Below are 27,299 nucleotides of genomic sequence, written 5' to 3'. Positions count from 1 at the left end.
CTGATTTTGCAATCCAGTCACAAGCGAGGGGGAAATAAGACTTGCTACTGGTACTTTCCACGAGGATAGGCAGGAGTAGCAAAATGTCTTATTTGAAGGCTGAGTCTCAGCATTTCCAGGACTGGCCATTTAAGTGGGTAGAATAAGATTTTTCAAAGACGAGATTAAATACTACATTTTGAAAATTATATGTTAAATTTTGCAATAATGGGATAGCTGAATTAATGTATCAATGCCCAAACTGTTCATATATATATGTTATATATCTTACAGCTCTTGTTCAATTGTGTTTTATGGAATGTTGTATAAGTGAAGCCACTCCCAAATAATATGTCAATCCCAGAAACCGAACAGACATCCTAGTCTCGATTCTAATAAGAGCTAGAGTATAAAGAACAGTAGGAATTATTTATCCAACTGGAGCCTGCCGAAAAATGTATACATTTGTATGGTATCAACACTGTTCCTTTGTGTGGCATTCTATGAAGGAGCCAGGCCACGGAGAAATGATGTAAAAATACTGAATAAGGGGTTGGATGAATGATTTCCAACATTGTTTCCAATAATTCTACATTTATCAAAATAAATCTGTCCTACTGAGCTGTGGTGTTCCTGGTAAAAATAAGATTCTCTGCACGGTTTTAACAAGACTGAACAGTGCCCTGAAAGCTGGTTTTGCAATAAGGTTCACCTTGGAATTATAAACCGACTTCTCTGCTATTAATGTGAGGAGGAGCACTTCCTGTGCCACAAACACATTTCTTGCTAGCTTCCTCTGTAGGGATGTGGTCATAAATGCAGATTGCTGGAAGAAGAACTATTCCAGTTTGTAATTAAAGGACTGTTTTTATATCGGGATGCTTTGATGTAAGACGAACAGGCAAGGAAATTGGTAGATTAGAGCATTTTTCACAATCCAGGTAGTCATGAGTTCCTTGCACATGTGACCACTTCAGGGCAGCAGTGATCCGCACTATGTTTTGGCATCTGCCTGGCTTTTCATCTACTAATCATGAGGTTCCAAGGGTGGTGATTCCTGCTCTGATCCCCACTGAACGGCTATAAAGTTGCGTAAAAGGTCCAGATTTCTGCTCCGGGCCAAAGCTTAATTTTGGCAGAAAGCTATATAATTAAAAAGTTGCATTCATTCTGTACCGGATTTCATTTCCCCCCCTCTGCACAGTAGCAGAAAAATGAGGAAAGTGTCACGTTTTAAAGGGTGAAATATAAAGCTTCTAAGTGAAGAATTCTGTGGGTAAGTGAGCTTGAAAAGTACCTATTAAATTCCAGAGAGGTTGACCTAACCACCTACCCATGGAGGCGGGGCGGGTGGGGGTGGGGATGAAGATTTCAGGGGGGGGCTGGAAAAGGATCGCTGGGTTGGTGTGAGAAAAATTGAGTGAGAGACTCATCTTTTCATTAATTATTCACTTTTTCAGTCATTACGAGGTTAGAAAACATATGACCCTATTTATTCTATGTCCTGAATGTGGTTAATACTTGCTGGAGTTGTGGAAACTAATGAGAAGAAACTAGGCATGAATTCTCTGTGAAAAAGAGAAAGATTTCTAGATATTTCAATGGATATATTTTACAGGGTCTTCATATTATTATTATTATTATTATTATTACTATTATTATTATACAATTGTATCACAGCGGCCAGTTGTTTCGCCAGATTTGGCATTGGTTACTAGTCGGGCCCCACCCAGGGGCCTAGGACATCATAACGTATTTTCGTAATATGCGTGCAGATCCAAGCAGTGTGGCTTTTTGCATTTGACTGATGGCGATTTTGTCAATTTTTAACTGTTTCAAATCTAATTCCAGTGCTTTGGAATAGCACCCAGTGTGCCAATACCACTGCTGGTTTGTGCCATAGTCGTTGAATTTCGATTTTTAAGTCCTGGTATTTGCGATTTTTTCATGTTCCTTCTCGTCGACCTTGCTATCACTTGGTATTGCGACGTCTATGATTGTAACCTTATTTTTTTTCAACCAGTGTGATGTGTGGTGTATTATGCGCCAGTATTTTGTCCGTTTGTATACGGAAATCCCACAAGATCTTGACCATCTGATTTTCGGTGACTTTTTTCAGGCTGATGTTCCCACCAGTTTGTTGCTGTTTTAATATTATAATTTTTGCACAAATTCCAATGGATCATTTGTGCTACTGAATTGTGCTGCAATTTATAATCAGTCTGGGTGATTTTTTTTTTTACAGCAGCTGAGTATGTGATCAACAGTTTCATCAGCTTCTTTGCAAAGTCTGCATTTGGCATCATCAGAGGATTTTTCGATTTTGGCCTTAATGGCATTTGTGCGGATAGCTTGTTCTTCCGCAGCCAGGATTAGTGACTCTGTTTCTTTCTTTAATGTATCTGCTGTTAACCATAACCAAGTTTTTTTCACTGTCCACTTTATCTTTTATTTTTTTCCAGAAATTGGCCATGCAGTGCTTTGTTCTGCCAACTCTCCATTATTGATTTTATCACATCTTTTCTGTATTCTTGTTTCAATCTGTTGGGCCTTCAGTAGATTTTTGTTCTTTACTTCGATTAATAGATGTTCTTTGACTTTCTTTTAAATAATCAGCCAGTGCATGTTCTTCAACTGTTTGCTTCACTTGTAATAATCCTCTGCCACCTGATTTTCGGGGCAGGTACAGTTTATCAGTATCACCACGTGGATGTAAACTGTAGTGCATTGTCATTAGTTTCCTGGTTTTTCGGTCCACAATGTCCAAATCAGCTTGTGTCCAGTTAACTATACCAGCTGGTGTATCTTATAACTGGTATTGCCAGGTATTTATGGCCTTGATTGTATTTCCACCATTCAATTTAGATTTCAAAATTTTTCCTAACTCTGTTGGTGTACTCTCGCCTGACAATAGTTTTTACTTCTCCATGCTTGATGTTATCCAACTGCAGAATGCCTAAGTATTTGTAGGCTTCATTTTTGTTGCATTTAATTAGTTGGCCATTGGGCATTTCAATTCCCTCACATGCAGTGATTTTGCCCCTTTTTATGGATACAATGGCGCATTTTTCCATGCCAAACTGCATTGAAATATCGGTGCTGAATACTCGGACTGGGTTGTCAATGATTGGATTTCTCTTCTGACTTTCCATAGAGTTTCAAATATTATTATTAATATTATTATATTATTATTATTTTTAAAAAGAGCCCATATTCTGAAAAGGGCTGCTTGAGAGTATACGGATAACATCTATTAAAAGAAACGTTGGTATCCAGTAGTTAATGGGACTTACATTTACCTTCTCGTCCATCATCCTTGGCATAGCTGGCCTAAGCATTTGTCTCTTTGACATTCGATTAAACTTGTCTTCCGCGCTGGTTGTCGTGGGGTCTGGTAGGAAAGCCAGTGGCCGGCTATCTGGCTTCGGCTTCCTGTTGTCTGTCAAAACCCGAGTGGCTGGAAGCTGGCCAGCCGCTCAGGCCTAAATCAAATTGCTTGCGAGAGTTTATTGGAATCTGGCATTTGATAAGCCTTCCCCTCTGCCACAGATGGCTGCCGGACAAAACCGGGAACCTCTGGCCTGGCCCTGTAGGCAGAGTACGGCCCCCTTCCTCAGCAGGGAGGCTCCCAGCCTCCTCCTCCCTGGCTGCCTCGTTGCAAGTCTCCCTTGCCTGCAGGCTGCCCAGATCTCCAATCCAAACTTGTCACTTTGCCTCTGCTCTGCTTATGTAACCCATCTGCCTTTCCTGCCCCCCTATTGCATCACCCAGTCGGGCCCCTGGTAGCTTTTATTATCTTGGCCAGAGCCGGTTTTTCCTCTTTTGCGCTGAAATCTGTAGGGCGAGCCTTCCTCGCCTCATCTAAACCCGAGAGTGCGGCATTTCTAGGGAAATGAATGGATCTCCTTCTCTGCCCTAGCTAGGTTTTCTTCCTCGCCATGCCTCAAGAACATCACTCAAGACGGTTCCACCACAAAACCGCGGTCGACGAAAGCGCGGTCGACGAAAGCGCGTATGTGACATCATCACAGCGCGACGAAAAAGATCGAAAAATGTAAAAATAAAGCGAAAACCTTACCCTAACCCCCCCAAACCTAACCCTAAACCTAACCCTAAACCTAACCCTTAACCTAACCCTAAACCTAACCCTTAACCTAACGAAAAACCTAACGCTAACCCTTAACCTAACGCTAAACGTAACGCTAACGCTCTAAACCTAACCCTAACCCTTATCCTAACCCTAACCCTAACCCTAACCCTTACCTTTATGTGAATCGGCTTGCTGTAATTTAATTTTTATTTCAAATTTTTCGATCTTTTTCGTTGCGCTGTGATGACGTCACATACGCGCTTTCGTCAACCGCGCTTTTGTGGAACGCGGGTTTTGACGGGTCACGCTCAAGACAATTGAAAATGGCCGCACATGCGTTCTTGTCTTGATTCTACAAAGCACAGAGGACACCGAATAATAGCACAACATTTATTTGGTCCAAAAAATGCATTAAGGTGCTGCGTTTATATTCATGTTGAAGAGCTTTGGTGCACATGTAACGTAGATGTTCAAACAAGACGACAAAAGTTCTGTTGAAACAAGTGGGAATTTCCCCCCTCTTGCTCTGAGCGAGGCTGCGGGATAAGGTGAAGTGAGGAACAGGAGAAGCTGCCTTTGCTGACCTGGCCATCGATCTCAGGGGTGGGTCCCGGACATGCTGCTCCCAGCCTTTCCCTTCCACCCGTGAAGATTTCTGCCACTGAGTTACAAACCCTGAACTGAGATTGTGCCAAATCTCCCTTCGGGAGAGAGGAAACGTCGAAAGTGTCCGTGAAGAGCTAATGTCCCAAAGACAACAATTCAGTGTTTGGCCCTGCACATTCACAATTTGCTTTTGGAAATGTTGGGGAAATTAATTGTAAGGCTTGGAAATGAGCTGCGTGAAGTTTGAAATGGCCTTGGCATTATAGGATTTGGCCCCGGGGGGCAGTTGTTAGGAAGCCTGGCCTTCTGATGTAAGTGGAGTGTGTCTGCATACGTACAACCAACGTCACATGATCCAGCTTCCTGGGGAATTCTCAGAATTATTTTTCCAGTCCAAGGTAAATAATTTGCACCAGGAGAGAAAGCATCCCACTTTCCCCCCCCCTTAACAGTTGAAGAAAACAAGCTGTCCCAATCCTGCCTTTGGCTAACCCGGTGGCTTTCCAAATTAGGGGCTGGTTTCCTTGCCAATTTCAGGATGGACCAAACAGGAAATCACTAGCTGGACCATGAATTTGGCTTCTTTTATTAGTAGGGAAAAAAATATTCACCCTGTTTTGGAGCCAGGGAGGATTTATTGGCTGTGCCATCTTTGCAACAGATGGAAGTCTGGCAATGACCTCACTTTGCTTTGAGTTGTTGCCAGCTGTGGTTTGCTGCTGGCTTCTAAGCAACCAGGCACAGCTGGCCATTGCGCGCTGGCTTGGCCTCCATCTTTAGCCCCGACCTCTGGTCCAGAAGGTGGCTACACCGGGGTCAAATGCTCTCCTGTTGGCAGCTACTGACCACAACTCAGCGCCCAGTTTCCCTCCCCTTCTCTTGCCTCCCAGCATGGGTGAGCCCCTAGGCTGATGTTGTGGTGAGTCTCTCCAGGCTTAAGTTTCATGATAACAAACTTGACTTATTTTACTAGGACTTTACTCAGCCGTTGGCCCTCCCACCCCGCACTACCCATTCGTTCAAGGCACTGCAGCCTGCTCTCGCGAATAAACTATTGCAGGCTGAATGTACCCAGGACATTGGATCCATATACTGCGAGCATGTTGGGTAAGTTTTGTATCCCATTGGTAGAAATAATCGTTCTGATTTCATTTGAGAAACCCCAGAAACCTATTTGATAATGTTTGGCAAGAACAATGGCAGAACTCCGATCAACCACGATTATTTAAGCAATTATCCTCCGGCCTAGTACTGCACTGCTGCAGGCTGTCTAAATTTCTGGAGGCTGCCAGATCGCTTTCGCCTGCAGACCCCCCCAGAACCAAGAGCATCTGAGATGAGCCTACAAGGAAAGTAAATTGACAGAAGGGGAGGGTTTAGATGAGTCCAACTTTAAAAAAAAGCTAAGAGCACGGAGTTGTACCGATATAAAAAAAACAACACCTAACATCTTTGGGGGAAAAATTGACATACAAACAATAGTTAAAACTAGACTGGTAGTCCTGGAGATCATTTGGGGATGGTTCACATTTGACACGTTTACACACATCTAGATCTGGGGAAGGCAATCTAGCCACCAAAGCCGGGTAAATAAATAAACCATGTGTGGCAGCTTCTTGTCTGAAGGTCGCTCTCATCCCTGTCCCACCTAGGAGGAAAGGCTGCCTCCTAAATTTTATCTCATCTTGCTTTATTCCCCTCTTCTGCGAAATGAAGCTGCTGCCACAGGTTGAGTCCAATGCGCCACTGGAGGTCCTGCGGGCCACGGCTTCCTTCTTGACGGGTGGGGCAGGAGGCGAAGAAAGAACTCGGGGGGCGTCCACGGCGGTGGAAGGAGGACAGAAGCAGCCGCTCCTTCTCAGATGGCGAGCTCTTGGCTCAGCTCAGAGTGGGCCGAAGGCAGGCCTTTGTCGGCGGCTGACGGGGACTGCTGTGCCCCCTGACCTTCTTCGCTATGCTGAAGCCCATAACCGAAATAGATGGCAAAGCCTGAGAAAAGAGACAAAACTTCCCAGGGTTAAGACCAGGCCCGGCCGACTGGGTGGTCACCACATTGGGGGGAAGGTTCTGCGCCAGGCGGCCCTTGCAATCGGGCAGCGGCGAGGATCTACCGATGGCCATCCAGACAGCGAAGCGGGCCCAGGTCCCAGCATCGAGCTGCATCATGAGATAGAGTTTCACCAGAGTGCTGAAGAGGGGGAGCAACGCAGGCCAGGCACCTGGAAAGGAAGAGGAGGCCAGTGGGAGAGGCCAAGGGAGAGGGGCAGGGGCCAGCCAGTGTGGAACTTGGCTTGAAGGCACGGCCTTGTGAGAGGACAACCGTCCAGCTCTCCTGCTCCTTTGCCAAGGGAGGAGGCATCCGGATAAGGCAACTCCTCTCCATCCCACATGGGCCCCACCCCCCTGAGGAAGAGCCGGCCAGAGGTCTTACTTTGAAAGTGAGGCGTTTCTTGCTTTTCTGGCTGCCTCCAGATGACGGCTGTTGCCAGCGAGCAAATGCCCAGGAGAATGACACAGGCAAATGACCCAGCCGACGCTGCCCTCCAGGAGGGCTTCCCACTCATGGGCCAGAATGCCACACAGGGCAGTGATCGTGACAGCTCAAGGAAAGGAGACCGAAGGGAAGGAAGGATTAGGCACGTTAGAGCGTTTCCCACGCCTGAGAAAGCCCTCCGCCTGTGATATCTCAACCCCGGAATCCTGGAACGTATTCTGCTCTCTTCCTGCTCTCCTCTTGCAAAGGAGCCAAGTCCAGCCAGTTGCTCACTCCGGTCGCCTCTGGAAGTTCGCCCCCCGTCTCAGCCACTGGCGCCCTCAACTGCAAGTCAGCCAGGGCACCCAATTTCCCCCTCTCCCCAGTAATCCTACCGACGGCCGTGGTGCTGATGTAGACGATGCGCCCTGAGATATGGGTTGGGTTGTCCTCGGCGGGGAAGAAAAGGCTCCTGCAGCTGAATTCTCTTTGAATGCGTTCTGGCCATCGCCGACCGTGGAATTAATGGTCATCTTTTCTTCTTCGCTTCCGTTGATCTCGAGCATTTCCAGATCTTTGGAGAACCTGAAGAGCTCAGGTTGGTATCTGTCAGGAAAGCAAGAATTCCTGATTAGTCCTTCTGCAAAACCAGGAGTCCTGGAAGAACAAAAACGTGGAAGGCCGGGTCTCGTTTCTCAACCTTCTCAGCTGTAGCTCTCCAGTTCTGCACTACGATAATCACCCCCTTGCAAAGCCTGCCTGCCTATCACCTAAGCTGCTGAGGGACCAGCACCTAGAGACCAGCTCTTTTCCCAGGAGGCCCCACCTGAGGATGAGCACGCAAATAGCCACCAGGGAGTAGGCCAACAGCGTGCCGATAGACATCAGGTTGACCAAATCCTTCAGCTCAAAGAGAAACGCCATCAGGGCTGTAAGAGAAGGGAGACTGTTAAAAATCTCTGTCTGGATTGATTTTTTTTCCAGAATATGTTATAAAGGTGTAATGTTATTGGAGGTTTATTGAAATTGCGAATGAATGCCAGTAGGTGGTTGTGTCTTTAAATACAAATGATTTCAGATAAAGCAGGTTTAAATAATTGTAGTTAAATACGCCCCCTCAGAGAGGGTTCGCAATTTCGGAGTCCTCCTGGATCCACAGCTGACGTTAGAACATCACTTGTCAGCTGTGACCAGGGGGACCTTTGCCCAGGTTCGCCTGGTGCACCAATTGCGACCCTACCTGGACCGGGAGGCCCTTCGGATAGTCACTCACGCCCTCGTGACCTCAAGACTGGATTACTGTAATGCGCTCTACATGGGGCTGCCCTTGAAGAGTGTTCGAAGACTTCAGTTAGTCCAGAACGCAGCCGTGCGAGCGATTGTGGGTGCACCTAGGTACACCCACGTTACACCTATCCTCTGCGAGCTGCACTGGCTGCCCATTGGTCTCCGGACACGCTTCAAGGTGCTAGTTGTTACTTCTAAAGCCCTTCATGGCATCGGACCTGGGTACCTGAGAGACCGCCTCCTGCCATTTACCTCCCAAAGATCGATTCGATCGCACAGACTAGGCCTTCTCCCGGATCCCATCTGCCAGCCAATGTCGGCTGGCGACCCCCCGGGGAGAGCCTTCTCTGTTGCAGGCTCCGGCCCTCTGGAACGAGCTCCCCGTGGAGATCCGGACCCTTACGACCCTTCCGGCCTCCGTAAAGCCACTAAGTCCTGGCTGCTCCGGCAGGCCGGGGGCTGTTGAAGTATCCAGCCCCACAGTAACGATGAATGTTGTTGTATTTTAAATTGTTGTTTGTCTTATTTATTCCCTTTCCCCTTTTTATTGTAAGCCTCCCGGAGTCCTCCGGGAGTGGGCGGCATACAAGACTAATAAACTATAACTAACTATAACTATAAATGAGAATGGTGGTACCTTGGTAGTAAACATATATAAAGATTTTTCATTTAAAATGTACAATTCAATATGAATGAAGCATAAGTAATGATCGTGGAAGAAATGCACGAAATGTATTTGTAACCAATCGACACGCTTTCTACAAGATGTGATGAAGGATGATTCTTTTTTGTGTTTTTGTTCGATTAAAACAATAAAAAAGGCGAACGATTTATACGATCTGAAGAGAAAACCAGAATGGTAGACCTGCCCGGACAACACAAAAATATTGGACAAAAATTTGGAAAACGGGTGCAAGAAATTACAGGAGAACAGATAAAATACAAACCCAAAATCTTCCTACTGGGAATAATCAAAGGGAAATATACAAAGAAAATTAAGTACAAATGAACACATCTGCTAACTACAGCTAGAATAGCATTTGCCCAATGCTGGGAAACAAAATAATACCCCCTCGGACGAATTAGTGATTAAAAAAAACTTTGGATTGTGCAGAGATGGACAAATTAACACTGAAATTAAAAGATAAAGAAGAGTCGGGATATTATGAAATTTGGAACAATTGGTACAAGGGCTGCAAAACAAGAATAAAATTAAGCCAAAGAAAAACTATATATAAATATATATAGAACTGGGTATAAAGGTGTGTAAATATAGAAGCGAAATATTATATACGTGTACAGGTATGGATGACATAATAATGTTGATGTAATGACTGTAAGGTGTTGTCGAAGGGAAAAAAATAATAAAATAAAATCTGCTTAAAAAAAAAATAAGTGGGGTGGAAAGACCCATTAATGGACGGATACCTGCAATGATGCCCGAGACGACAGTGGCCACCAAGGGAGTCTTGGTCCGGCTGTGAACCCGGAAGAGGAATCGGAAGAGCAGTCCGTCTTCAGCCATAGCATAGATCACTCGCGGCATGGGGAACATGGATCCAAGCAAGCTGCAGGGCAGAGAAAGAGAGCAGAAGCCATTGGTGGCCTCTGGCGTTTCTCCACTTGTCCTTTTTAGGATGGGGGTGGCGGGTGGGGGGCAGGCCTCTCAATGAACCAAGGGATTTGCTCCTTTTCCAAAAATGCTTGCTCATGGGCCAACATCTCCTTAAAAGGCCCTTCCTCAACTTCTGGCTTTCATGGTTTAAGCAGCAACTTTTAGGAAGAGGAATTCCTCTCTGGTAGCCCCTCACAACCTTGAGCCGAGGTGGCGCAGTGGTTAGGGTGCAGTACTGCAGGCCACTTCAGCTGACTGTTATCTGCAGTTCGGCGGTTCTAATCTCACCGGCTCAAGGTTGACTGAGCCTCCCATCCTTCCGAGGTGGGTGAAATGAGGACCCGGACTGTTGGGGGCAATATGCTGACTCTGTAAACCGCTTAGAGAGGGCTGAAAGCCCTATGAAGCGGTATATAAGTCTAACTGCTATTGCTCTTGCTACATCCTTCGGACATACGTTCATCTTCTGCGCAGGTAAACTCTCCTTCAAACCACAGAATCCTGCGGGGTTTTCCCCTCAGACCTCTCGACTGCCATCACATTCACTTACCCCTTTTTCTTCAAAAATGGCCTGTTTTAAAACCCAGGTTGATTGGGTGTCAGTGCTTTAAAAAGCATTGTTCTGAGCTCAAGAATAACCGTATTTTTCGAAGTATAAGACGCACCGGAGCATAAGACGCACTGGAGTATAAGACGCACCAAGGTTTTGAAGAGGCAAATTTTTAAAAGAGTTTTTGCACTCTACAAACCTCCCCAAAATGGCCCGTTTTTTGCAAAAACGGGCCCATTTTCTTTTTAAAAAAGGGCATGGATAGCCTTCAGGAGACTTGTAAAGTGCTCCTGGGTGGGGGGGCATAAACGAGCAAAAACGGACCATTTTCTCACTCATTCTGCCCTCCCCAACCCCCAGGAGGCACTCAGAAAGCCTCCTAAAGGCTATGCACCATCATTTTGGTGAAAGAGTGGGGCTTCGGGAGGCAAAAAAAATGCTGTATTTCCGTGTATAAGACGCACCCAGCCTCTTTTTGAGGGAAAAAGGTGCGTCTTATACTTGGAAAAATACGGGTAATAACCAAGTCTCCTGTCAGTCACCTTGACGAGACAGGTATAAATCCCGCCAGCCAAGAGATGAGGACTTCTGGCTGAACTGAGCCACTTCCCTTCGTTTCTCTTACCTTGTAGAGAGGGCACAGAGGGAGCCGATGGCCACCACGTAGCGGGCGGGCTCCCAGCCCACGACCTTGAAGGCATCAGGCAGTGGGCTCTCTTTATCCACCAGAAATAGGGAACCATCAAGGTCAAGGACGCCGAAACGCCAAAATAGGCCACAAAGCAGATGATGAGGGAGATGATGATGCTGATGGGGATTGATCGCTGAGGGTTCCGTGCTTCCTCACCTGCAGAAGAACGGGGCGGAGGGGGGACGTGCAGAACAGTGGTGAGTTACGACCGGTACACCCGGCACAGGAGTACCAGTGCTGCTGGGAACACCGGGTACCATTTCGGTATGGTGCTCCGGAGGCCTGCCCCGCCGCCCACGCTCCTTAAGTATTGAGCTCTTCAACGCCTATGCTCAAGGCCTGTGACCCGTCAAAACCGCGTCAATAAGCCGCGCCCGATTAAACCGCGTCGCTGACGTCATCACCAGGGTGCGACAACAGCCAGCGCGGAGAAAGAAGGCGCTTTAAATAGCGCTTTGAAAGCAAGCCGATTCAACTTAAGGTAAGGGTTAGGTTTAGGGTTAGGTTAAGGCTTAGGATTAGGTTTAGGTTAAGGGTTAGGTTTAGGGTTAGGTTAAGGGTTAGGATTAGGTTTAGGGTTAGGTTAAGGGGTAGGTTTAGGGTTAGGTTAAGGGTTAGGTTTAGGATTAGGTTTAGTGGGGTTAGGTTTAGGTTTAGGGGTTAATTTTAGGTTTAGCGTTTACAGCGTGCTTCTGTCTCCGCGCTGCTGTCGCCCTGTTGATGACGTCAGCTACGCGTTTTCGTCGAGCGCGCTTTAGTCGAACGCGGTTTTGTGGTGGAACCGCTCAGGCGCCTGGAGCACCACGGAGGCATAGCAGAGCGTCACAGGAGGATGCATGTACACACTGCGCAGAAGCGCAGAAGCGCTCAAATACCAGTAAGGAGCGCGGGCTCCAGAACCCACCACTGGTGCCGAATGACGCAGGTGAGATTCCAACAAAATCCTCCTTCCTGTGCTATACTCAACCTCGGCTAAGGTTAAGGAGCTCCTGCCTTTAAGGCTCACTGATTTGGCAGGCCAACACCATTCTCACAAACATGAACTCTGCCTTGGGAAGTGGTCTTCCCAGTAGCCGAGCAATCACAGTACTTGTTCTGACTGAGGCTTCCCGAGAGCCTGAAGCAACTCCCGCGTCCCGACAAAATCCCCTTTTATTAATTGACTGTGAATTCTGCTCATTCACATCCAGCAAAGTCTTTCAAGGGAGGATTTATGGTCACAGACCTTATCTGGCTTGGAGAGCTGCCAGGCCGATATCTGCAAAACTTGGCCAGGAGTCTCAGAGAATCAGGAACCAATTAAGCGAACTAATTGTCTCCTGCAAACTCCACTCCCTTTTCGCTTCTCTTTTATTTCCTCTGGGAGGGGCCATTCATCATCCACCTCTGGCCTTACTTCCAAGTCGACCCCTGTTTTTTAGCTGTTCTCTTCATCTGGCAACTCTGCACATGCACACACTGGGAACAGGCTCCAGCTGTTCTTCTGCCTCACTGATGTTGACTCTGAAGGCAGCTAGCAAGAGCAATAGCAGTTAGACTTATATACCGCTTCATAGGGCTTTCAGCCCTCTCTAAGCGGTTTACAGAGTCAGCATATCGCCCCCAACAACAATCCGGGTCCTCATTTTACCCACCTCGGAAGGATGGAAGGCTGAGTCAACCCTGAGCCGGTGAGATCTGAACAGCCGAACTGCAGGAACTGCAGTCAGCTGAAGTAGCCTGCAGTGCTGCATTAACCACTTGCGCCACCTCGGCTCTTGATAACTGGCATATGGCCCATCTCTGTCTCTGACACAGAGCCCTCATCACAGCTTTCCCCAGACTCCACGACTGGCCCATGTTTTCCCCCACCCAACCTCCAACCTCCCAAGTTCCTCCCCAACTCGGTTCCACTAGCCACTGGTGGACCACAACAGTACTGGCCACCATTGGCCATAACCCACTGCCCAAATTATGACCCTGTTTAGTAAAGATGGCATGGCAGAACCGGGAATCTTAGCCCTGGGGCTGATGTGTTGTTAGTTCCCGCACACCTGGCGGGGTGTCCCCGACTTGAATCCGAGGAGGGCCGCTTGCCCCAAACCCCTCTCCTGCTCAGCACGGGCTGCCGAGCACCCTTGACCAGAGGCTCTTTAGAGGTCTTCCACTACTCGCCAGGCTCCCCAAACGACTTCAATGGTTAGGAATAATCCACATTTGGTTTCTAGGGAGCCCCATTTCTAGAATGGCTCTCTGAAGCAAAGGAGAACGCCTATCTTCCCCACTCTGGAAGCTTCTCTTCCCAGAGTTTGGAGGCAACTTCCATACTGCCCCTTCCCAGCAAGGCCATCCTCAAACTCTCCGTCCTGACTGTTAGCTTACTGGATCCAGCCTGGAACCGGCCCAGTTAGCACCCTGAGGCGAGCGCCGAGGAACGGCCTTGCCTTCCCACCAGCCCTTCCGCCTCCTCCTCCTCCTCCTCCGAAGCGCTACTTTACCTGTGGTGGCGATGCAGTCGAATCCAACGAAGGCGTAGAAACAGGTGGCAGCCCCCGAGAGGACTCCCTGGAAGCCAAAGGGGAAAAACCCTCCATTGCCAAGCGGACCCTGTTGGAGGAGGCAGGCAGGCCGATGAGGGCAGGAGGAAAGTGGTCTGCTCCAGGGGCAGCCCTTCTAACTGGCTGCGGCTGCTGCTTTCCCTTCGGGCCATTAACACAGATACACACACACACACACACACCCACACACCACACACACGAAAATAAAACCTGTAGCAGCAGATGCTACCCTGGAGCAAGGAGAATTGGGTTGGGTGAGTGGGGGTGGCCAGCCTCCAGCTCCCCTTCTGGAAAAGCTAAGAGGGAGCCACGGCTCGGGAGGGGGTCCCGTACTTTGTCCAGACTCCAAGAGGGTTTCCGTGCGGTTCTGACAATCTTCCGCGGACAGGTTCCAGTTCTTGACGTCTCCTTTCACAAAACCCGCAACGATGACAAAGCTGAGCACCAGCAAGTTGATGGCCGTTGAAGATTTTATTCACCAGGGCAGATTCGCTCACTCCGAAGGACAGCAGGCCTGGAAGCCAAAGAAGAAAAGACCGGGGCCTGTGGTTGCTCCTCGGAGGGAAAGGGGGGGAAGGTCTCCGGGTTTTAAGCTTTCCTCCGGAGGGCAGAAACAGGCCAGGCAGGTTAAAACCCTGCTTCTGTGCCCTCCTGGCACCAGTTGCCTCATGCCATTCTGTTTCTGGCCGGCTCTATTGTGCTTTGGGGGATGTGGGCCCTTCCTGCAGCTGTACCCAAGCTGCGATTCGGCACCTTCCTGGCTATTGTTAATGACCAACATCGGCACATTCTGTTGGCCTGAGTGTTAGCAGCAATTACCGTATTTTCCAGAGTATAAGATGCCATTTTTTCCCACCCAAAAAGAGGGTGAAAATTTGGGTGCGTCTTATACACCAAATGTAGCCCCGGCTAGCCGTCATCCCCCACCCTTTGACCCCTGCCACCCAGCAATTTGCAGCAAACAGCCTGTTTCAGTTTCAGCTTTAGCACAGCCTGATTAGGACAAGCAGCTGCAGTCGGTTGGATCAGCTTCCCACCATCAGCTGTTTCAGGCTGCAGGGATTGCAATTGCCTATTGCTGCCTCCCATTTTTCACCTTCGCACCCCATTTTTGGCCTCTGCGCGCGCTGTTTTTGACCTCTGCGTGCCCCATTTTCCTTCCATTCTGATCCCCACCACCCAGAGTTGGCAGAAAATGGAGCGTGGGGAGTCCGAAAAGGGGGCAGGTGGAGGCGGCAACAGACTATGGCAAGCCCCGCAGCCTGAAACAGCTGATCGTTGATCCAACCGACAATCAGTTGCTTGTGCGATTCGGGCTGTGCTGAAGCTGGAACAGGCTGTTTTCTGCAAGGAGGCAGCAAATTGCTGGGAGGGCAGAGGCAGATTTTTCTTTTTCTTGTTTTCCTCCCCAAAAGCTAGGGTGGATCTATACTTCGGAGCGTCTTATACTCATACGGTACTTCCTGAGCACCAAGAGCCTCATGGAATCGGATCAAACGGCAATCCAGCCGCATCTTTGAAAGGCCAGGTGGTGTCAACCTGTGCACGATGGAAGACACAGCACAGGCAACCGAAAGCTTGCCAATTTCCAGACACGGTCCAGTTCAGCTCTCTGCTCCGGCCGCAGCCAATCAGCCAACCTTGTGGAGACCCAACACCACCCTCCCGCTGATTCCCAAGGAATGCCGGCCCTGCTATCAGCCTCCTCTCTCATGGCCCCGTACTCCCTTGTCGACTGGCTGATCATTAATGGGTTCCTCTGGGGCAGCCAAGGTAGGAGGTCAAGGTCGCTGAACCTTGGCAATTGAAGTCTACCCATCTTCTACCTGCCAAAGTCGAGAAACTCCGCAGTGGAAGATCAAATGCGTGAAGCACATTTTCTCCTTCCTGCCGTGAGTCTCCCATCAGCTCCGCTTTGCTTGTTTAAAACGTTTACACAGCTGCCCATCTTATATCAAACTCTGCATCAGGGTTATGAAAAGGGAGGAAAAACACAGCTCCGTGCCAGGCATATGTTTTATAAAAATCCATGGGCCCCCAGCACTTCCTGCAAGCAGCATTGCTGTGCAATTGATGTTCTATACATTTCTGTTTTCTTAAGATTGAATCAATTTGTACAGCATCTTGAGAGGCTTCACAGCATTACCTTCTTAAACAAACAGGCCAGCTCTGCCCTGGATTACCTCCAGGGGTGGGTTCCTGCCAGCTCTAAGCTCTATAGAAGAGGTTCCACAAATCTACAGTGCCGTTTAGAACCGGTTCCAGCTCCCTCCCCTCGCCCGACCACACATCATCAAGATGAGAGCGAGAGGAGGAATTCTGGGAGTTGAAGTCGACAATCTTAAAGCTGTCAACTTTGAACACCCTGGGGGTTTTTGTCCCCTAAAGGGTAGGGGTGCAAGAGTCTTGTAACTTGACAGCTTTAAGACTTGCACGCTTCAATGCCAGAGTTCCTGAAGCCAACATGACTGGAGGAGGATTCTGGCAGTTGAAGTCCACAAGTCTTAAAGCTGTCAAGTTTGAACACATCCCTGGGTTTTTTTCCCCTAAAGGGTTAGGGGTGCAAGGTTCTTGTAACTTGACAGCTTTAAGACTTGCACACTTCAATGCCAAAGTTCTTTAGCCAACCTGACTGGAGGAGGAATTCTGGGAGTTGAAGTCCACAAGTCTTAAAGCTGTCAACTTTGAACACACCTGGTTTTTTTTTCTAAAGGGTTAGGGGTACAAGGGTCCTTGTAACTTGACAGCTTTAAGACTTGCACACTTCAATGCCAGAGTTCCTGAGCCAACATTTGGTTGCTAAGCAAGAGCGTTGTTAAGTGAGTTTCACCACATTTACAAGTTGGCCACACCATACCCGTCATATGACTGCCAAGCCACTCCCACCCAGCCACATGGCCGGCAAGCCACTCCCACAAAGCAGGCCATACCTACAGAAGAGGTTCTAAAAAAAAATTGAAACCCACCACTGATGACCTCCCCCACTGGCTGAGAGGGAGCCCTGCCCGCCTGAGCCCCGCCGGTTGGCAAGGCAGGTTAAGACGCCTCACCTGTGAGCAGCAGCACCAAGAAGAGGGCAAAGAAGTCGGGGTACTCAGCCAGCACGTTTTCCAGGTGCAAAGCTGTGTGGTTCCGGAAGAAAGTGGAGATGTGGCCTCCAATGATGTGGTCGAAGGTGGAACTCCAAGCCCGAGCCACACTTGCTGTCCCTGACGATGCAAAACGGCATTTTCATGAATTCAGGCATGTCTGCCAGGCAGGACTGGAAGGGACTTTACGTCCCTTCTCAGGAGCAGAGGATGGTGGAAGGGCTCAAAAGACCCCCCCTGGCCCTTAACGTTGGAGGGATGCCACCTCCTTCCCAACCCAGCAGCAGCCACACACACAACACTCCATGCTTACATGCTCAGTACATGCCCAGCATTCCTGGGGACACGCTAACCGACTCGGCAAAAGACCTACTGTGGTGAATGAGTTAGCGTGTCATGTAAACTCAGCCCAATGGCTCAGTTTCTGCCTAGCCCTCGATGGGGGTTACCTGGGTTTGGGGAATGAAACCACTGCAAGAAACCCACCAAAGCTCACCAAGGACCCCCCCTCAGTTTCCGGTTCACCTGTGCAAACTCAGACAATGGGTTATCCCAACCCGCACTCCAACACATTGAGTGAAGCTGGATGGACAAAGCAAAGGAGAAGATTCTGTTGTTGAACATCTTCTGCCGTGTTTGCTCAGTCCCTTTCAACCCAGAACACCTGGGAGCCAGAAGACCATTTTAAAGCTGCGGTCCGAATCATTTTTTTGTCAGGAACCATTCACAAGTGCACTAAAAGATGTGAGTCCTTTCCTTAGCTATCATCCAATCCCAACTCATAACAGTTGGGAGCAGAGGTGGGTTCCTACCAGTTCGCACCAGTTTGGTAGAACCGGTTCGTCAAATCTACCGAACCGGTTAGAAGAGGTTCCACCAGTGGACCCGGAAAGCAGGCCACACCTACAGAAGAGGTTCAAAAATTTTTGAAACCCACCACTGGCACGCGCGCACGCACACACACACACACACACACACACACACACACACACAGAGAAAGAGAAAGAAAGAAAGAAAGAAAGAAAGAAAGAAAGAAAGAGAAAAAGTGAAAGAGAGATGAAAGAAACAAAAAGGAAAAAGGGACAGAGAAACAAAAGGAAAAAAGATAGAGATAGATAGATTAGATAGATAGATAGATAGATAGATAGATAGATAGATAGATAGATAGATAGAACACATGGCCGGCAAGCCACTCCCACCAGGTCACATGGCCGACAAGCCACTCCCACAAAGGAGGCCACACCCACAGAGTAGGTTCGAAAAGTTTTGAAACCCACCACTGGTTGGGAGGACACTCAATTTTGGGGGTCCAGGAATATTGCAGATCATTCCTAAGCAAGCTTGTCTTGCAACTTTGATGAGTTGGTTTGGGGCATATTTGCCAGACTAGCTAAGGAAAAATCCCATAGAAGAACCCATCACAACTCAGGGATGGCTTAGCCTATGGGAAGCGTGTTTCCTCGTTTCATGCTACAAGCAAACCATGGTGTATTCCGCCTTAAGACATTCTCACATCCTCATTCAGCAGATTTTTGCTCCGAGCGGGCGGCTACGGTACCTATCATGTAGGAGAGGATAAGGTTCCACCCTGTGGTGAAGGCCCAAATTTCCCAACGGTGACGTAGCTGTAGAGGTAGGCAGAACCGGCCTTGGTACCCGGGCGCCAAACTCTGCGTAGCACAAGCCAGCCAGAACAGAAGAGACGGCCGCAATGAAGAAACAGATCACAATAGACGGGCCAGCCAGATCCTTGGCCCCTCTCCGGACAAGACGTAGACGCCCGCTCCAAGGGTGCTGCCCACTCCTAGAGCATCAGGTCTACGGTGGAGAGGCAACGGGCCAGCTGAGTTTCCTGCGAGCCCAGGTTCACCGTCCGCTGCCGGATCAGCTTCTTGCCAAAGTTGGTCAAGGTTTTCCTTCAGCATCCTGGCAAAGGGGTGGCGCCACGTCCCGTCTCCCGAAAGGACCTAGCGGAGGAAACCATAGAGATGGTCAGCCAGCAGTGGGGAGGAAGGCCTGCAGTCTTCCCAGGGAGCTCAAGACGGGAGACCCAACCCAAGCTTGCGGGTGCCTGGGCTGGGTTACCCCAACGTAGCTGAGCTGAGTTCCCTCCTTCCAGGGCCAGCTCTGTTGGCAAACATCTCCTGCTCGGCTGAAAAGCCTCCTTGCGCCATCTCCGAGTGGAATCGACAGGAATCGTACTCAGGGCATAATGCTGAGAAAGTGGGTGCACTCCAGGCACCCAAAGGTTACTCTAGAAATGATGTTTTTAGAGGAGCGGAGATCCAAGGTGACCGGCTGCCCAAATCCGCTTATTTGGGAACCCGGATTAAAGGCTACATTTTGGAAAACCTAGACAGAGCTGGGAACGAGACCGCCATCTTAGGAAAAACGCTCCGGCCAAAGCAGCAGAGGTAGCCAGCTGTGGTTACACATTACACCTCTGTGCATCACAGACTCTGCAGAAGTTAGCAAAGGAAAACAGCCCCCCCCCCTCCGTCAACTACTCGGGATTAATTGCGTTTACATAAGCTGCTCGTTGGAATAAACGGCAGGGAGGCACCTTCCGTTATTAACCAATTGTTTGTTTTGTTTTGCCTTTATTTGTATGCCGCCCTTTTCCCTGGGGGGGCTCAGGGCGGCTCACAATTCAAAAGAGGGAGGGGGAGAAGACAAACAATAGACAATACAGCATGTTAAAAAGAAAACACAACAATCGCACAATTCGAGTGGGGCTACAATCTTAACCCCAGGCCAGCTGGGACAGCCAGATCTTTAAAGCGGCGCGGAAGGACTGGAGGGTGGTGAGGGTCCGAATCTCCACGGGGAGTTCGTTCCAAAGGGACGGAGCAGCCACCGAGAAGGCTCTCCTCCGGGTAGTTGCCAGTTTGCACTGGCTAGAAGATGGGATTCGGAGGAGGCCTAATCGATGCAATCGAATCGGTCTAGTGGAGGTAATTGGCAGTAGGCGGTCCTCTCAAGTTAACTTGAGAGCTAACTTCAGTTAACAGGCGACAGGACAAACTTGAGCTAAGCCAGGCTGGACGAGACCCTCGAGCCCATCATCAGACACAGCAGCATGTGACTCGCGGGGCAAGATAAGGCTCCAGGGTGGGATTATGCAGAACGAGTCTCTTCCGCCGACCCACCCAACCCACCGATTTTGCCTCGTTTTCATCCTTCCGACTCTCTCACCAGCGAGTCAGCGGCTCCTGCCATTCAACATGCTACGTACTGGATCTGGCGCAATTTTGGCTTCCTACATCCTGGGAACTCCACCACAATGCTTTGTAAACCACGGTTTATAACTTAGCCCGATTTGCAAACCTGGCTCGCACTTTACTCATTAGTCAATCCCAATAAGACTGAGTGGCTTTAGCAATATAGCAGTAGACTTATATACCGCTTCATAGGGCTTTCAGCCCTCTCTAAGCGGTTTACAGAGAGTCAGCATATTGCCCCCAACAACAATCCGGGTCCTCATTTTACCCACCTCGGAAGGATGGAAGGCTGAGTCAACCCTGAGCCGGTGAGATTTGAACCGCTGAACTGCTGATCTAGCAGTAGCCTGCAGTGCTGCATTTAACCACTGCGCCACCTCGGCTCGTATACTTTGGATGTTGCCCCCGAAGGACTGCTTGGACAGCCCATCCTTAACCCTGGGGGGTTAAAATTTACGCCCCTCAGAGAGGGCTCGCAATTTGGGAGTCCTCCTGGATTCACAGCTGAAACTGGAACATCATCTGTCGGCTGTGACCAGGGGGGGCCTTTGCCCAAATTCGTCTGGTGCACCAATTGCGGCCCTATTTGGGTCGGGAGGCACTTCTAACGGTCACTCACGCCCTTGTCACCTCAAGGCTGGATTATTGCAACACGCTCTACATGGGACTACTCTTGAAAAGCATTCAGAGACTGCAGTTAGTTCAGAATGCGGCCGCGCGAGCGATATTGGGTGTGCCGAGGTACACCCACGTTACACCTGTCCTCCGTGAGCTGCACTGGCTACCAATTGGTCTCCGGACTCAATTCAAGGGGTTGGTTATCACCTTTAAATCCCTACATGGCTTAGGGCCAGAGTACCTTCGAGACCGCCTGCTGCCACATACCTCCCGGCGGCCAGTAAGATCCCACAGATTGGGCCTCCTTCGGATGCCGTCAGCCAAACAGTGTCAGCTGGCGAGCCCTCGGAGGACAGCCTTCTCTGTGGCTGCTCCGATTCTCTAGAAACAGCTACCCCCGGAGATCCGGACCATACCTTTCCTTGTGGCCTTCAGGAAAGCTGTAAAACTTGGCTGTTCCGGTAGGCTTGGGGGCTGTTGACCTCACTGTTGAGGTCCAGCCCCGATTATAATGAATGTATGAGGGTGTTGCTGTTTTTAAACTATTTTCTTTTATCATTATGTGTTTTTTTCTTATATTTTTTGTAAGCCGCCCAGAGTCCTTCGGGATTGGGTGGCATATAAATATATTTAATAAATAATAAATAAATAAGAGTTTTAAAAACAGCAACAGCCGCACCTGGGCATGGCAGCTACACCTGCACAGGAAAGAGGGGTGGGTGGGGAACTTAGAAAGGATGGGTTTTGCACCCAGGATTTGACGAAGGCAGAGAGGCAACAAGCCAACACCAGTCCAGGAGCTGCTTGTCCTCTCCAGAAGGTGACAGCTCCCTCTTTGGTGTCCGAGCGCATCTTGGTTTGAATGTCAAGCATGGAATTCCTGCTCAGGAATTCTGCTTTCCTAATGTGGCCTAGACGGAGGGTCTTTATTAAAACAGGCAGAGTTCTGGGCAACAGGTTGGGGAAAGAGAGGGAGGAAGGGCTCGCGGCTTTCCATCTTTTGCTGGCTTCCGATCAATGCAAAGGTGCCACCGGCCTAGCCCATCCGTCAGCTGATGGATAGCTTTGTCCAAAGGGAGAGGCGGCCAAGGCAGCCGCCTCTGCCCTCTCTCTGTCCAGAGTGATGGGCAGGGGAGATGAATGACCATCTCTTCCCTTTGCTGCTGGGGGTGGGTGGGTGGGTGGGAGATCATTTCAGGCGTCCTGAAGGAGCTGAGCCATCAGGGTTACACTTCAGGGGAGGGGAAGCCGGATCTCTTTAGTGAGCCAAAAATATATATATATATATATTTTAAATCAGATGAACAAGATCCGGAAAAACCGCAGCAATTCCAAGATGCCGAAATCCGTTTCAAAATGAAATATTGCTCTGAACTAATTGAATTTATCCCTGGCGAGTTTCTTTTTCTTCCTTGCCCGCTTAAGGAGGAGGAGAATTAAGGCAAGCAGGTCTCGCTCGCATCTCCCCCTACTGGCCCTCACCCCATTAGAGTCAGCCTGCCCCCCCTTCTTCTTCCCAGGCCTGACCCGCAGCTGTTCTCCCTCCCTCATTGGGACTCCCAGAAGGGTGGGGGGGCCTGTTAATGGAGATGGGAGGGTCTTCTGGGGTATCCAAAGGCTGCATGTCTTGGATTTATTCCTGAGGGAGCTCAGATTTTTTTTTCTCCTTAACATCTCATAGTTCGGAAGCTAGAAGGAAGGAAAAACAAGGCCGCCCCAGTGGACATACTCAGAAGCAAAGGTGGGTTCCTACCGGTTCGCACCTATTCGGTAGAACCGGTTCGTCAAATCTACCGAACCGGTTAGAAGAGGTTCCACCAGTGGACCCGGAAAGCAGGCCACACCTGCAGAAGAGGCTCCAAAATGTTTTTGAAACCCACCACTGACACACACACACACACACAGATTCACACAGAGAGAGAAAGAGAAAGGAAGGAAGGAAGGAAGGAAGGAAGGAAGGAAGGAAGGAAGGAAGGAAAGAAAAGAAAGAAAAAGCGAGAGATGAAAGAAAAAAAGGAAAAAGGGACAGAGAGACAAAAGGAAGGAAGGAGAGAGAGGGAAAGAAAGAAAGAAAGAAAGAAAGAAAGAAAGAAAGAAAGAAAGAAAGAAAGAAAGAAAGAAAGAAAGAAAGAAAGAAAACACATGACGGGCAAGCCACTCCCACCAGGTCACATGGTCAGCAAGCCACTCCCATAAAAGAGGCCACACCCACAGAGTAGGTTCGAAAAATTTTTGAAACCCACCACTCACACACACACACACAGACTCACAGAGAGAGAGAAAGAGAAAGAAAGGAAGAAAGAAAGGAAGAAAGAAAAAAGAAAGAAAAAGTGAGAGATGAAAGAAAAAAAGGAAAAAGGGACAGAGAGACAAAAGGAAGGAAGGAGAGAGAGGGAAAGAAAGAAAGAAAGAAAGAAAGAAAGAAAGAAAGAAAGAAAGAAAGAAAGAAAGAAAACACATGGCCGGCAAGCCACTCCCACCAGGTCACATGGTCAGCAAGCCACTCCCATAAAGGAGGCCACACCCACAGAGTAGGTTCAAAACATTTTTGAAACCCACCACTGCAGTCAGCAGCCTATTCTCCAGCCCAGTGGAAGTTCATGGAGAGATCTCCCAGGAGGGAGGCTGGACAAAGTGCCAGAGTCCACTCTGTGCCAGCAAAAACTCCAGGGCTTTTATCCCCAGCTGCCCCAAACCACCGTTCCCACGAGGGCAAGTGCCCGAACTTCCCTGGGGAAGAGGTTCCCATAAGCGCAGGGAGAAAAGCCCCCTCAGCCCCCCCACCCCCTTGCTGGCTATGTCCAGGGGCGAGGAAGCATTCCCACCAACTGTCCAGCCAAGCTTGGCAGCACCTTCTCGGATCACACACTCCGGTGCACCAGAAAATCCTTACAAAAGCAGACAAAAGCTTTGATCCTTTTCCTTCCCCAGTCAGCCCTTCCAGGCAGTTTTTATTTTTTCCCCAGCCCAGCTCTGACGCTTCATTTATCCTGCTACGAAGCTGCCTGTCAGGAGTGATGGGACACAACAAGGCATCAAAACTTGCCAGATGTGCCAGCCTGGGGAATTCTAGTGCCCTGGGAAAGGTTGCAGGCCAGTTTCATGCGGGTTCTGCTCCTGTTGCCATTGCCCACTTCAGGGGGGGCCCTGAAAAGGCGCCTGGCATGGAAGCAGACACAAAAAGTGGGAGGGCACAGCCTCCCCCCCCCGTCTCCCGAGCCTTTGGGTGCAAATGAAAACCCCGGGCAGAAAAAAGAAATGATATGGAAATAAAAATGGGTTTGTGGAAATACCATCCCCAAGAAACATAAACTGGGATTTGAAAGAGACACCTATAACAATAGAAAAAGAAAGGAGGGGAAGAAGGAAGGAAAGGAGGGGAGGAAGGAAGTAGAGAATGGAGGAACGAAGGAATGGAAAGGAGTGGAGGGTGGAAGAGAGAGAAAGAGAAGGAGAGATAGTAGGAGAGGAAGAAGTGTGGAGGAGAGGTAAGGGAAGAAGAAAGAGGTAAGGAGAGGTGGGTGGAAGGGAGAGAAAGAGAAGGAGAGATAGTAGGAAAGGAAGAGGAAGAGTGGAGGAGAGGTAAGGGAAGAAGAAAGAGGTAAGGAGAGGTGGGTGGAAGGGAGAGAAAGAGAAGGAGAGGAGGGAGGAAGATAGAGAAAGAGAAGGAGAGAGGGTAGGAAGGAGAAGAAAGAGGGTAGGAGTAGGGGAGAGGTAAGGGAAGGAAGAAGGGGATGGAGAGGAGGAAGGAAGGAAGTAGAGAAGGAAGGAAGGGAGAAAAGAAAGAGAAAACAAAGTGGTGTCATAGCAGGTGCGAAAGATGTTAAACAAAGCATTCCAAACTATACCTTATAATCTTTTAAACGAAATAATAATAATATAAGAATGGCAAAGAAAAAGAATAACTATGTGAATGTATACCTATAACTATATATAAGAGAATAAATGACAGTAAAAATATGAAGCATAATATAGGTAAATAATATTTGGTCATAAGTAGCTAAGTATAAATAAATAAAGAATTGTACATGGATAACGAACAAGGAGATCATGAACGCAAGATAGAAATGTATAGAAGGGAAAACACTAACTGCAAAGAAACCAATTCGGAACTGCGGTATGATATACGATGGAACTTATTGTTCCTATGTTGTCTTTAAGTTATGTGTTTGTTTCTGTTGATGTGCTTATGTGTTTAAAATAAAAATTTATTTAAAAAAAAGAAAGAAAACCCCGGGCAGAGAAGGGGACCTTGCCAAACTGCCCGGCCAGGCCCAGAGCCTTTGGCTTGGCTCAGCCAGCTGTCTGGGAGAAGGGCCAGCAAATGAAAAACGTGCCCAGGTACCAGGGCTGCTTGCAACATTAGTCCCCTGTCAATGAGTGGCCAGGGTACAACGTGAGAATGTCCCCAAAGCCCCTTCTGGGCAGGAGGAGTAGTTCCCTTGGAATGCAGCTTTCAAAACCGCAGGAGGACGGCACGGCGTCCCGGGAGGGGGGAGCAATCGGCCAGAAGGGACGAGAAGGGGGCAGCCTCCTGGGTGCCACTCCTGTCCAGCTTGGCATTCTGGGCAACCTTGCAGCAAAGACCAGAAGATCCCAAATCAGGGGGAGGGTGGGGAGCCCCCAAATGGGTGTCCGAACCCTTACAGTGCTGCCCACCTCCTCCCTCCAGCCAAGGTCTTGACCTGTCTCACCTTCCTGACCACCAGTTAGCAAAGCCCCCCGACGAAGCGCCGCCAACTCCGAAGAGCCAGCAAATCCAAGAGAGTTTGCCATTCGAGCAGGAAGCAGTTGTGTCTTGGGAGCCTCAGCCTATTAATAGCTGACAGGGAGGCAGAAGGTCAAGGGTTTGCAGCTGTAGCTGGGCAGAGAGGCCATCCCCACGGCCCAGGCAGAAGCAGCAGCGTAGCCAAGGTTACTGCCGGGAAGGGAGAGGCACTGACAGGGACCGAGTGGCCGAAGCACGCCATGGCTGCCTCCCCAGCACCTGCCCCGTTGTCGCTCTCCAGGAAGGCAGCCTCTGGGCCAGTCCGTGCCAGCAGCACTCAAGGCGGAGGCCCTGGGCCGCTTGACCCTTCGCCTGGAAGAGAAGGACCCAGGCAGCTGACCGCTCCCAGGCTCACCCTAGGCGCGTTGCACATGCAGGAAATGTAGACGTTTTTTCAGGGAATGGCTCTGGGTTTTGGCTGTCATGAGACACATCAATTCCTGGCCCCTCCGAGAGCAGGAGGTCCTTTCCTGGACACACTCAGTGGCCGGAGAGCCAAGCGTCCTGCCCCCGGGATCACCCACTAAAAAAAACCCCCTCCTATACTTTTAATTGCTAGGATCTCACGGAGCCAGGAGACGAGAGTAAACCAGCCGGTCCTTCAAGCAAAGCTTTTGCCCGTTCAGAAATCCAGGAGATTTCTGGAGAGAACCCTGCCGGGCCAAGGCCACAGATCCACTCTCAGTGCCAAGGCTGGGTCCGATTGGAACGTTTGGGAAGCCCTCTGCTCCACCGTCTCCAGGCAACCGGCATTTTAGGTGCGCTGTCCCCCCCCCCCCCGGCTGCTCACTGGTCCTTGCAGCAGCCTCCAGTCGGGCGCTTTCCCTAGGTCAGAAATCCCACCCACCCACTGAACAAAGTCACCAGCAAAGTCACCCAGGAGCTGTGAGGTGACAGCCTGTGGACGACAGATGGAAGAAGCCGGAGGCATCAAGAGAGACGCAGGCCAAGCTTGGAGTCTGAAGAAGGGGAAACAGAGGCTGGCAGCTCAGGAAGGAAAGAGGTCAGGTTAGCAGACTCCTGATGTTCAAGGGGCTCTGCAAGGCAGGAGGGGCTGCACTCGGAGGCCCCACCCCCCCAGGCTGGGAAGAGGTGGGCGAGTCACTTCAGCCCGTTTCTCTAAAAGCGGATCAAGGCTCGAAGGGGCTCCCGCATACTGAGAAATCCTTTTGCGCAGGGGAAGCGACGTCTGTTTCGCTTCCAACGCATTTCCAAGCGCAGGTGCCTGGCCTCGCTTTTCTTCGCAGGATGTTTGGGTTTTTTTTTTTTCATTTTCCTCTTCCTTAAATTAACAAAGAGGAAAACAACGCCCCCCCCTCCCTCCCTCCCTCTCGCCCAGCCTGGCAGACGCCTGGAAGGGCTCTGCCAGCTGCCAGCCCATTAAGAGTCCCTACAGGGAAATGCGGACACGGGAGGTGGCTGTTTATGCCTTCCTGCCCATCAGCTGTAACTTATTAGAAAATGATACGCACCTCTGGAGGAACGAGGGGAGTGGGGGGGGGAGGCCCTTGCGGAAGGAAAAGCAGCCCAGGAATGCGGCTGTTTTTAAAGGGAGCTGGTACCGCAGTTCACGGTCTCCGGCTCCGGCAATCTCCCAAGTCTGATAGGGCCACAGAGAGCAGTCCAAAAACGCTCCTGAAGCAGGAAATGTACCACCGTATCACTGACTTCCTGTCAGGGGCCATTTGAATGAATGTTGAATGTTGATTTTATTTATATGCTGCCCTTTTCCCCCCCGAAGGGGACTCAGGGCGGCTCACAACTCAACCAGGGAA

At 49.5% G+C, this 27,299-nt stretch overlaps 1 protein-coding gene across 1 annotated transcript; it reads right to left on the bottom strand.

Moving 5' to 3' along the window:
- Positions 1-4,445: 4,445 nt before the first annotated feature.
- SLC7A3 (solute carrier family 7 member 3) lies at positions 4,446-18,835 on the bottom strand (the record flags this gene model as incomplete). The annotated part of the gene is given in 19 exon segments (XM_032228694.1): positions 4,446-6,664; positions 6,787-6,894; positions 7,107-7,194; positions 7,196-7,275; positions 7,544-7,634; positions 7,637-7,754; positions 7,975-8,077; positions 9,864-10,003; positions 11,226-11,328; positions 11,331-11,447; positions 13,769-13,882; positions 14,162-14,291; positions 14,293-14,342; positions 16,879-17,037; positions 18,476-18,526; positions 18,529-18,567; positions 18,570-18,674; positions 18,677-18,730; positions 18,733-18,835. Coding segments are annotated over 19 exon segments (1,884 nt in total), but the record flags the coding sequence as incomplete, so codon positions are not given.
- Between the last annotated feature and the right edge of the window lie 8,464 nt (positions 18,836-27,299).

The sequence above is a fragment of the Thamnophis elegans genome, chromosome 12 (genome assembly GCF_009769535.1).
Source record: "Thamnophis elegans isolate rThaEle1 chromosome 12, rThaEle1.pri, whole genome shotgun sequence".
In the NCBI taxonomy this organism is placed as follows: domain Eukaryota; kingdom Metazoa; phylum Chordata; class Lepidosauria; order Squamata; family Colubridae; genus Thamnophis; species Thamnophis elegans.
The sequence above is the reverse complement of the archived record's forward strand: the minus strand, read 5'-3'. Positions and strand labels throughout refer to the sequence as shown.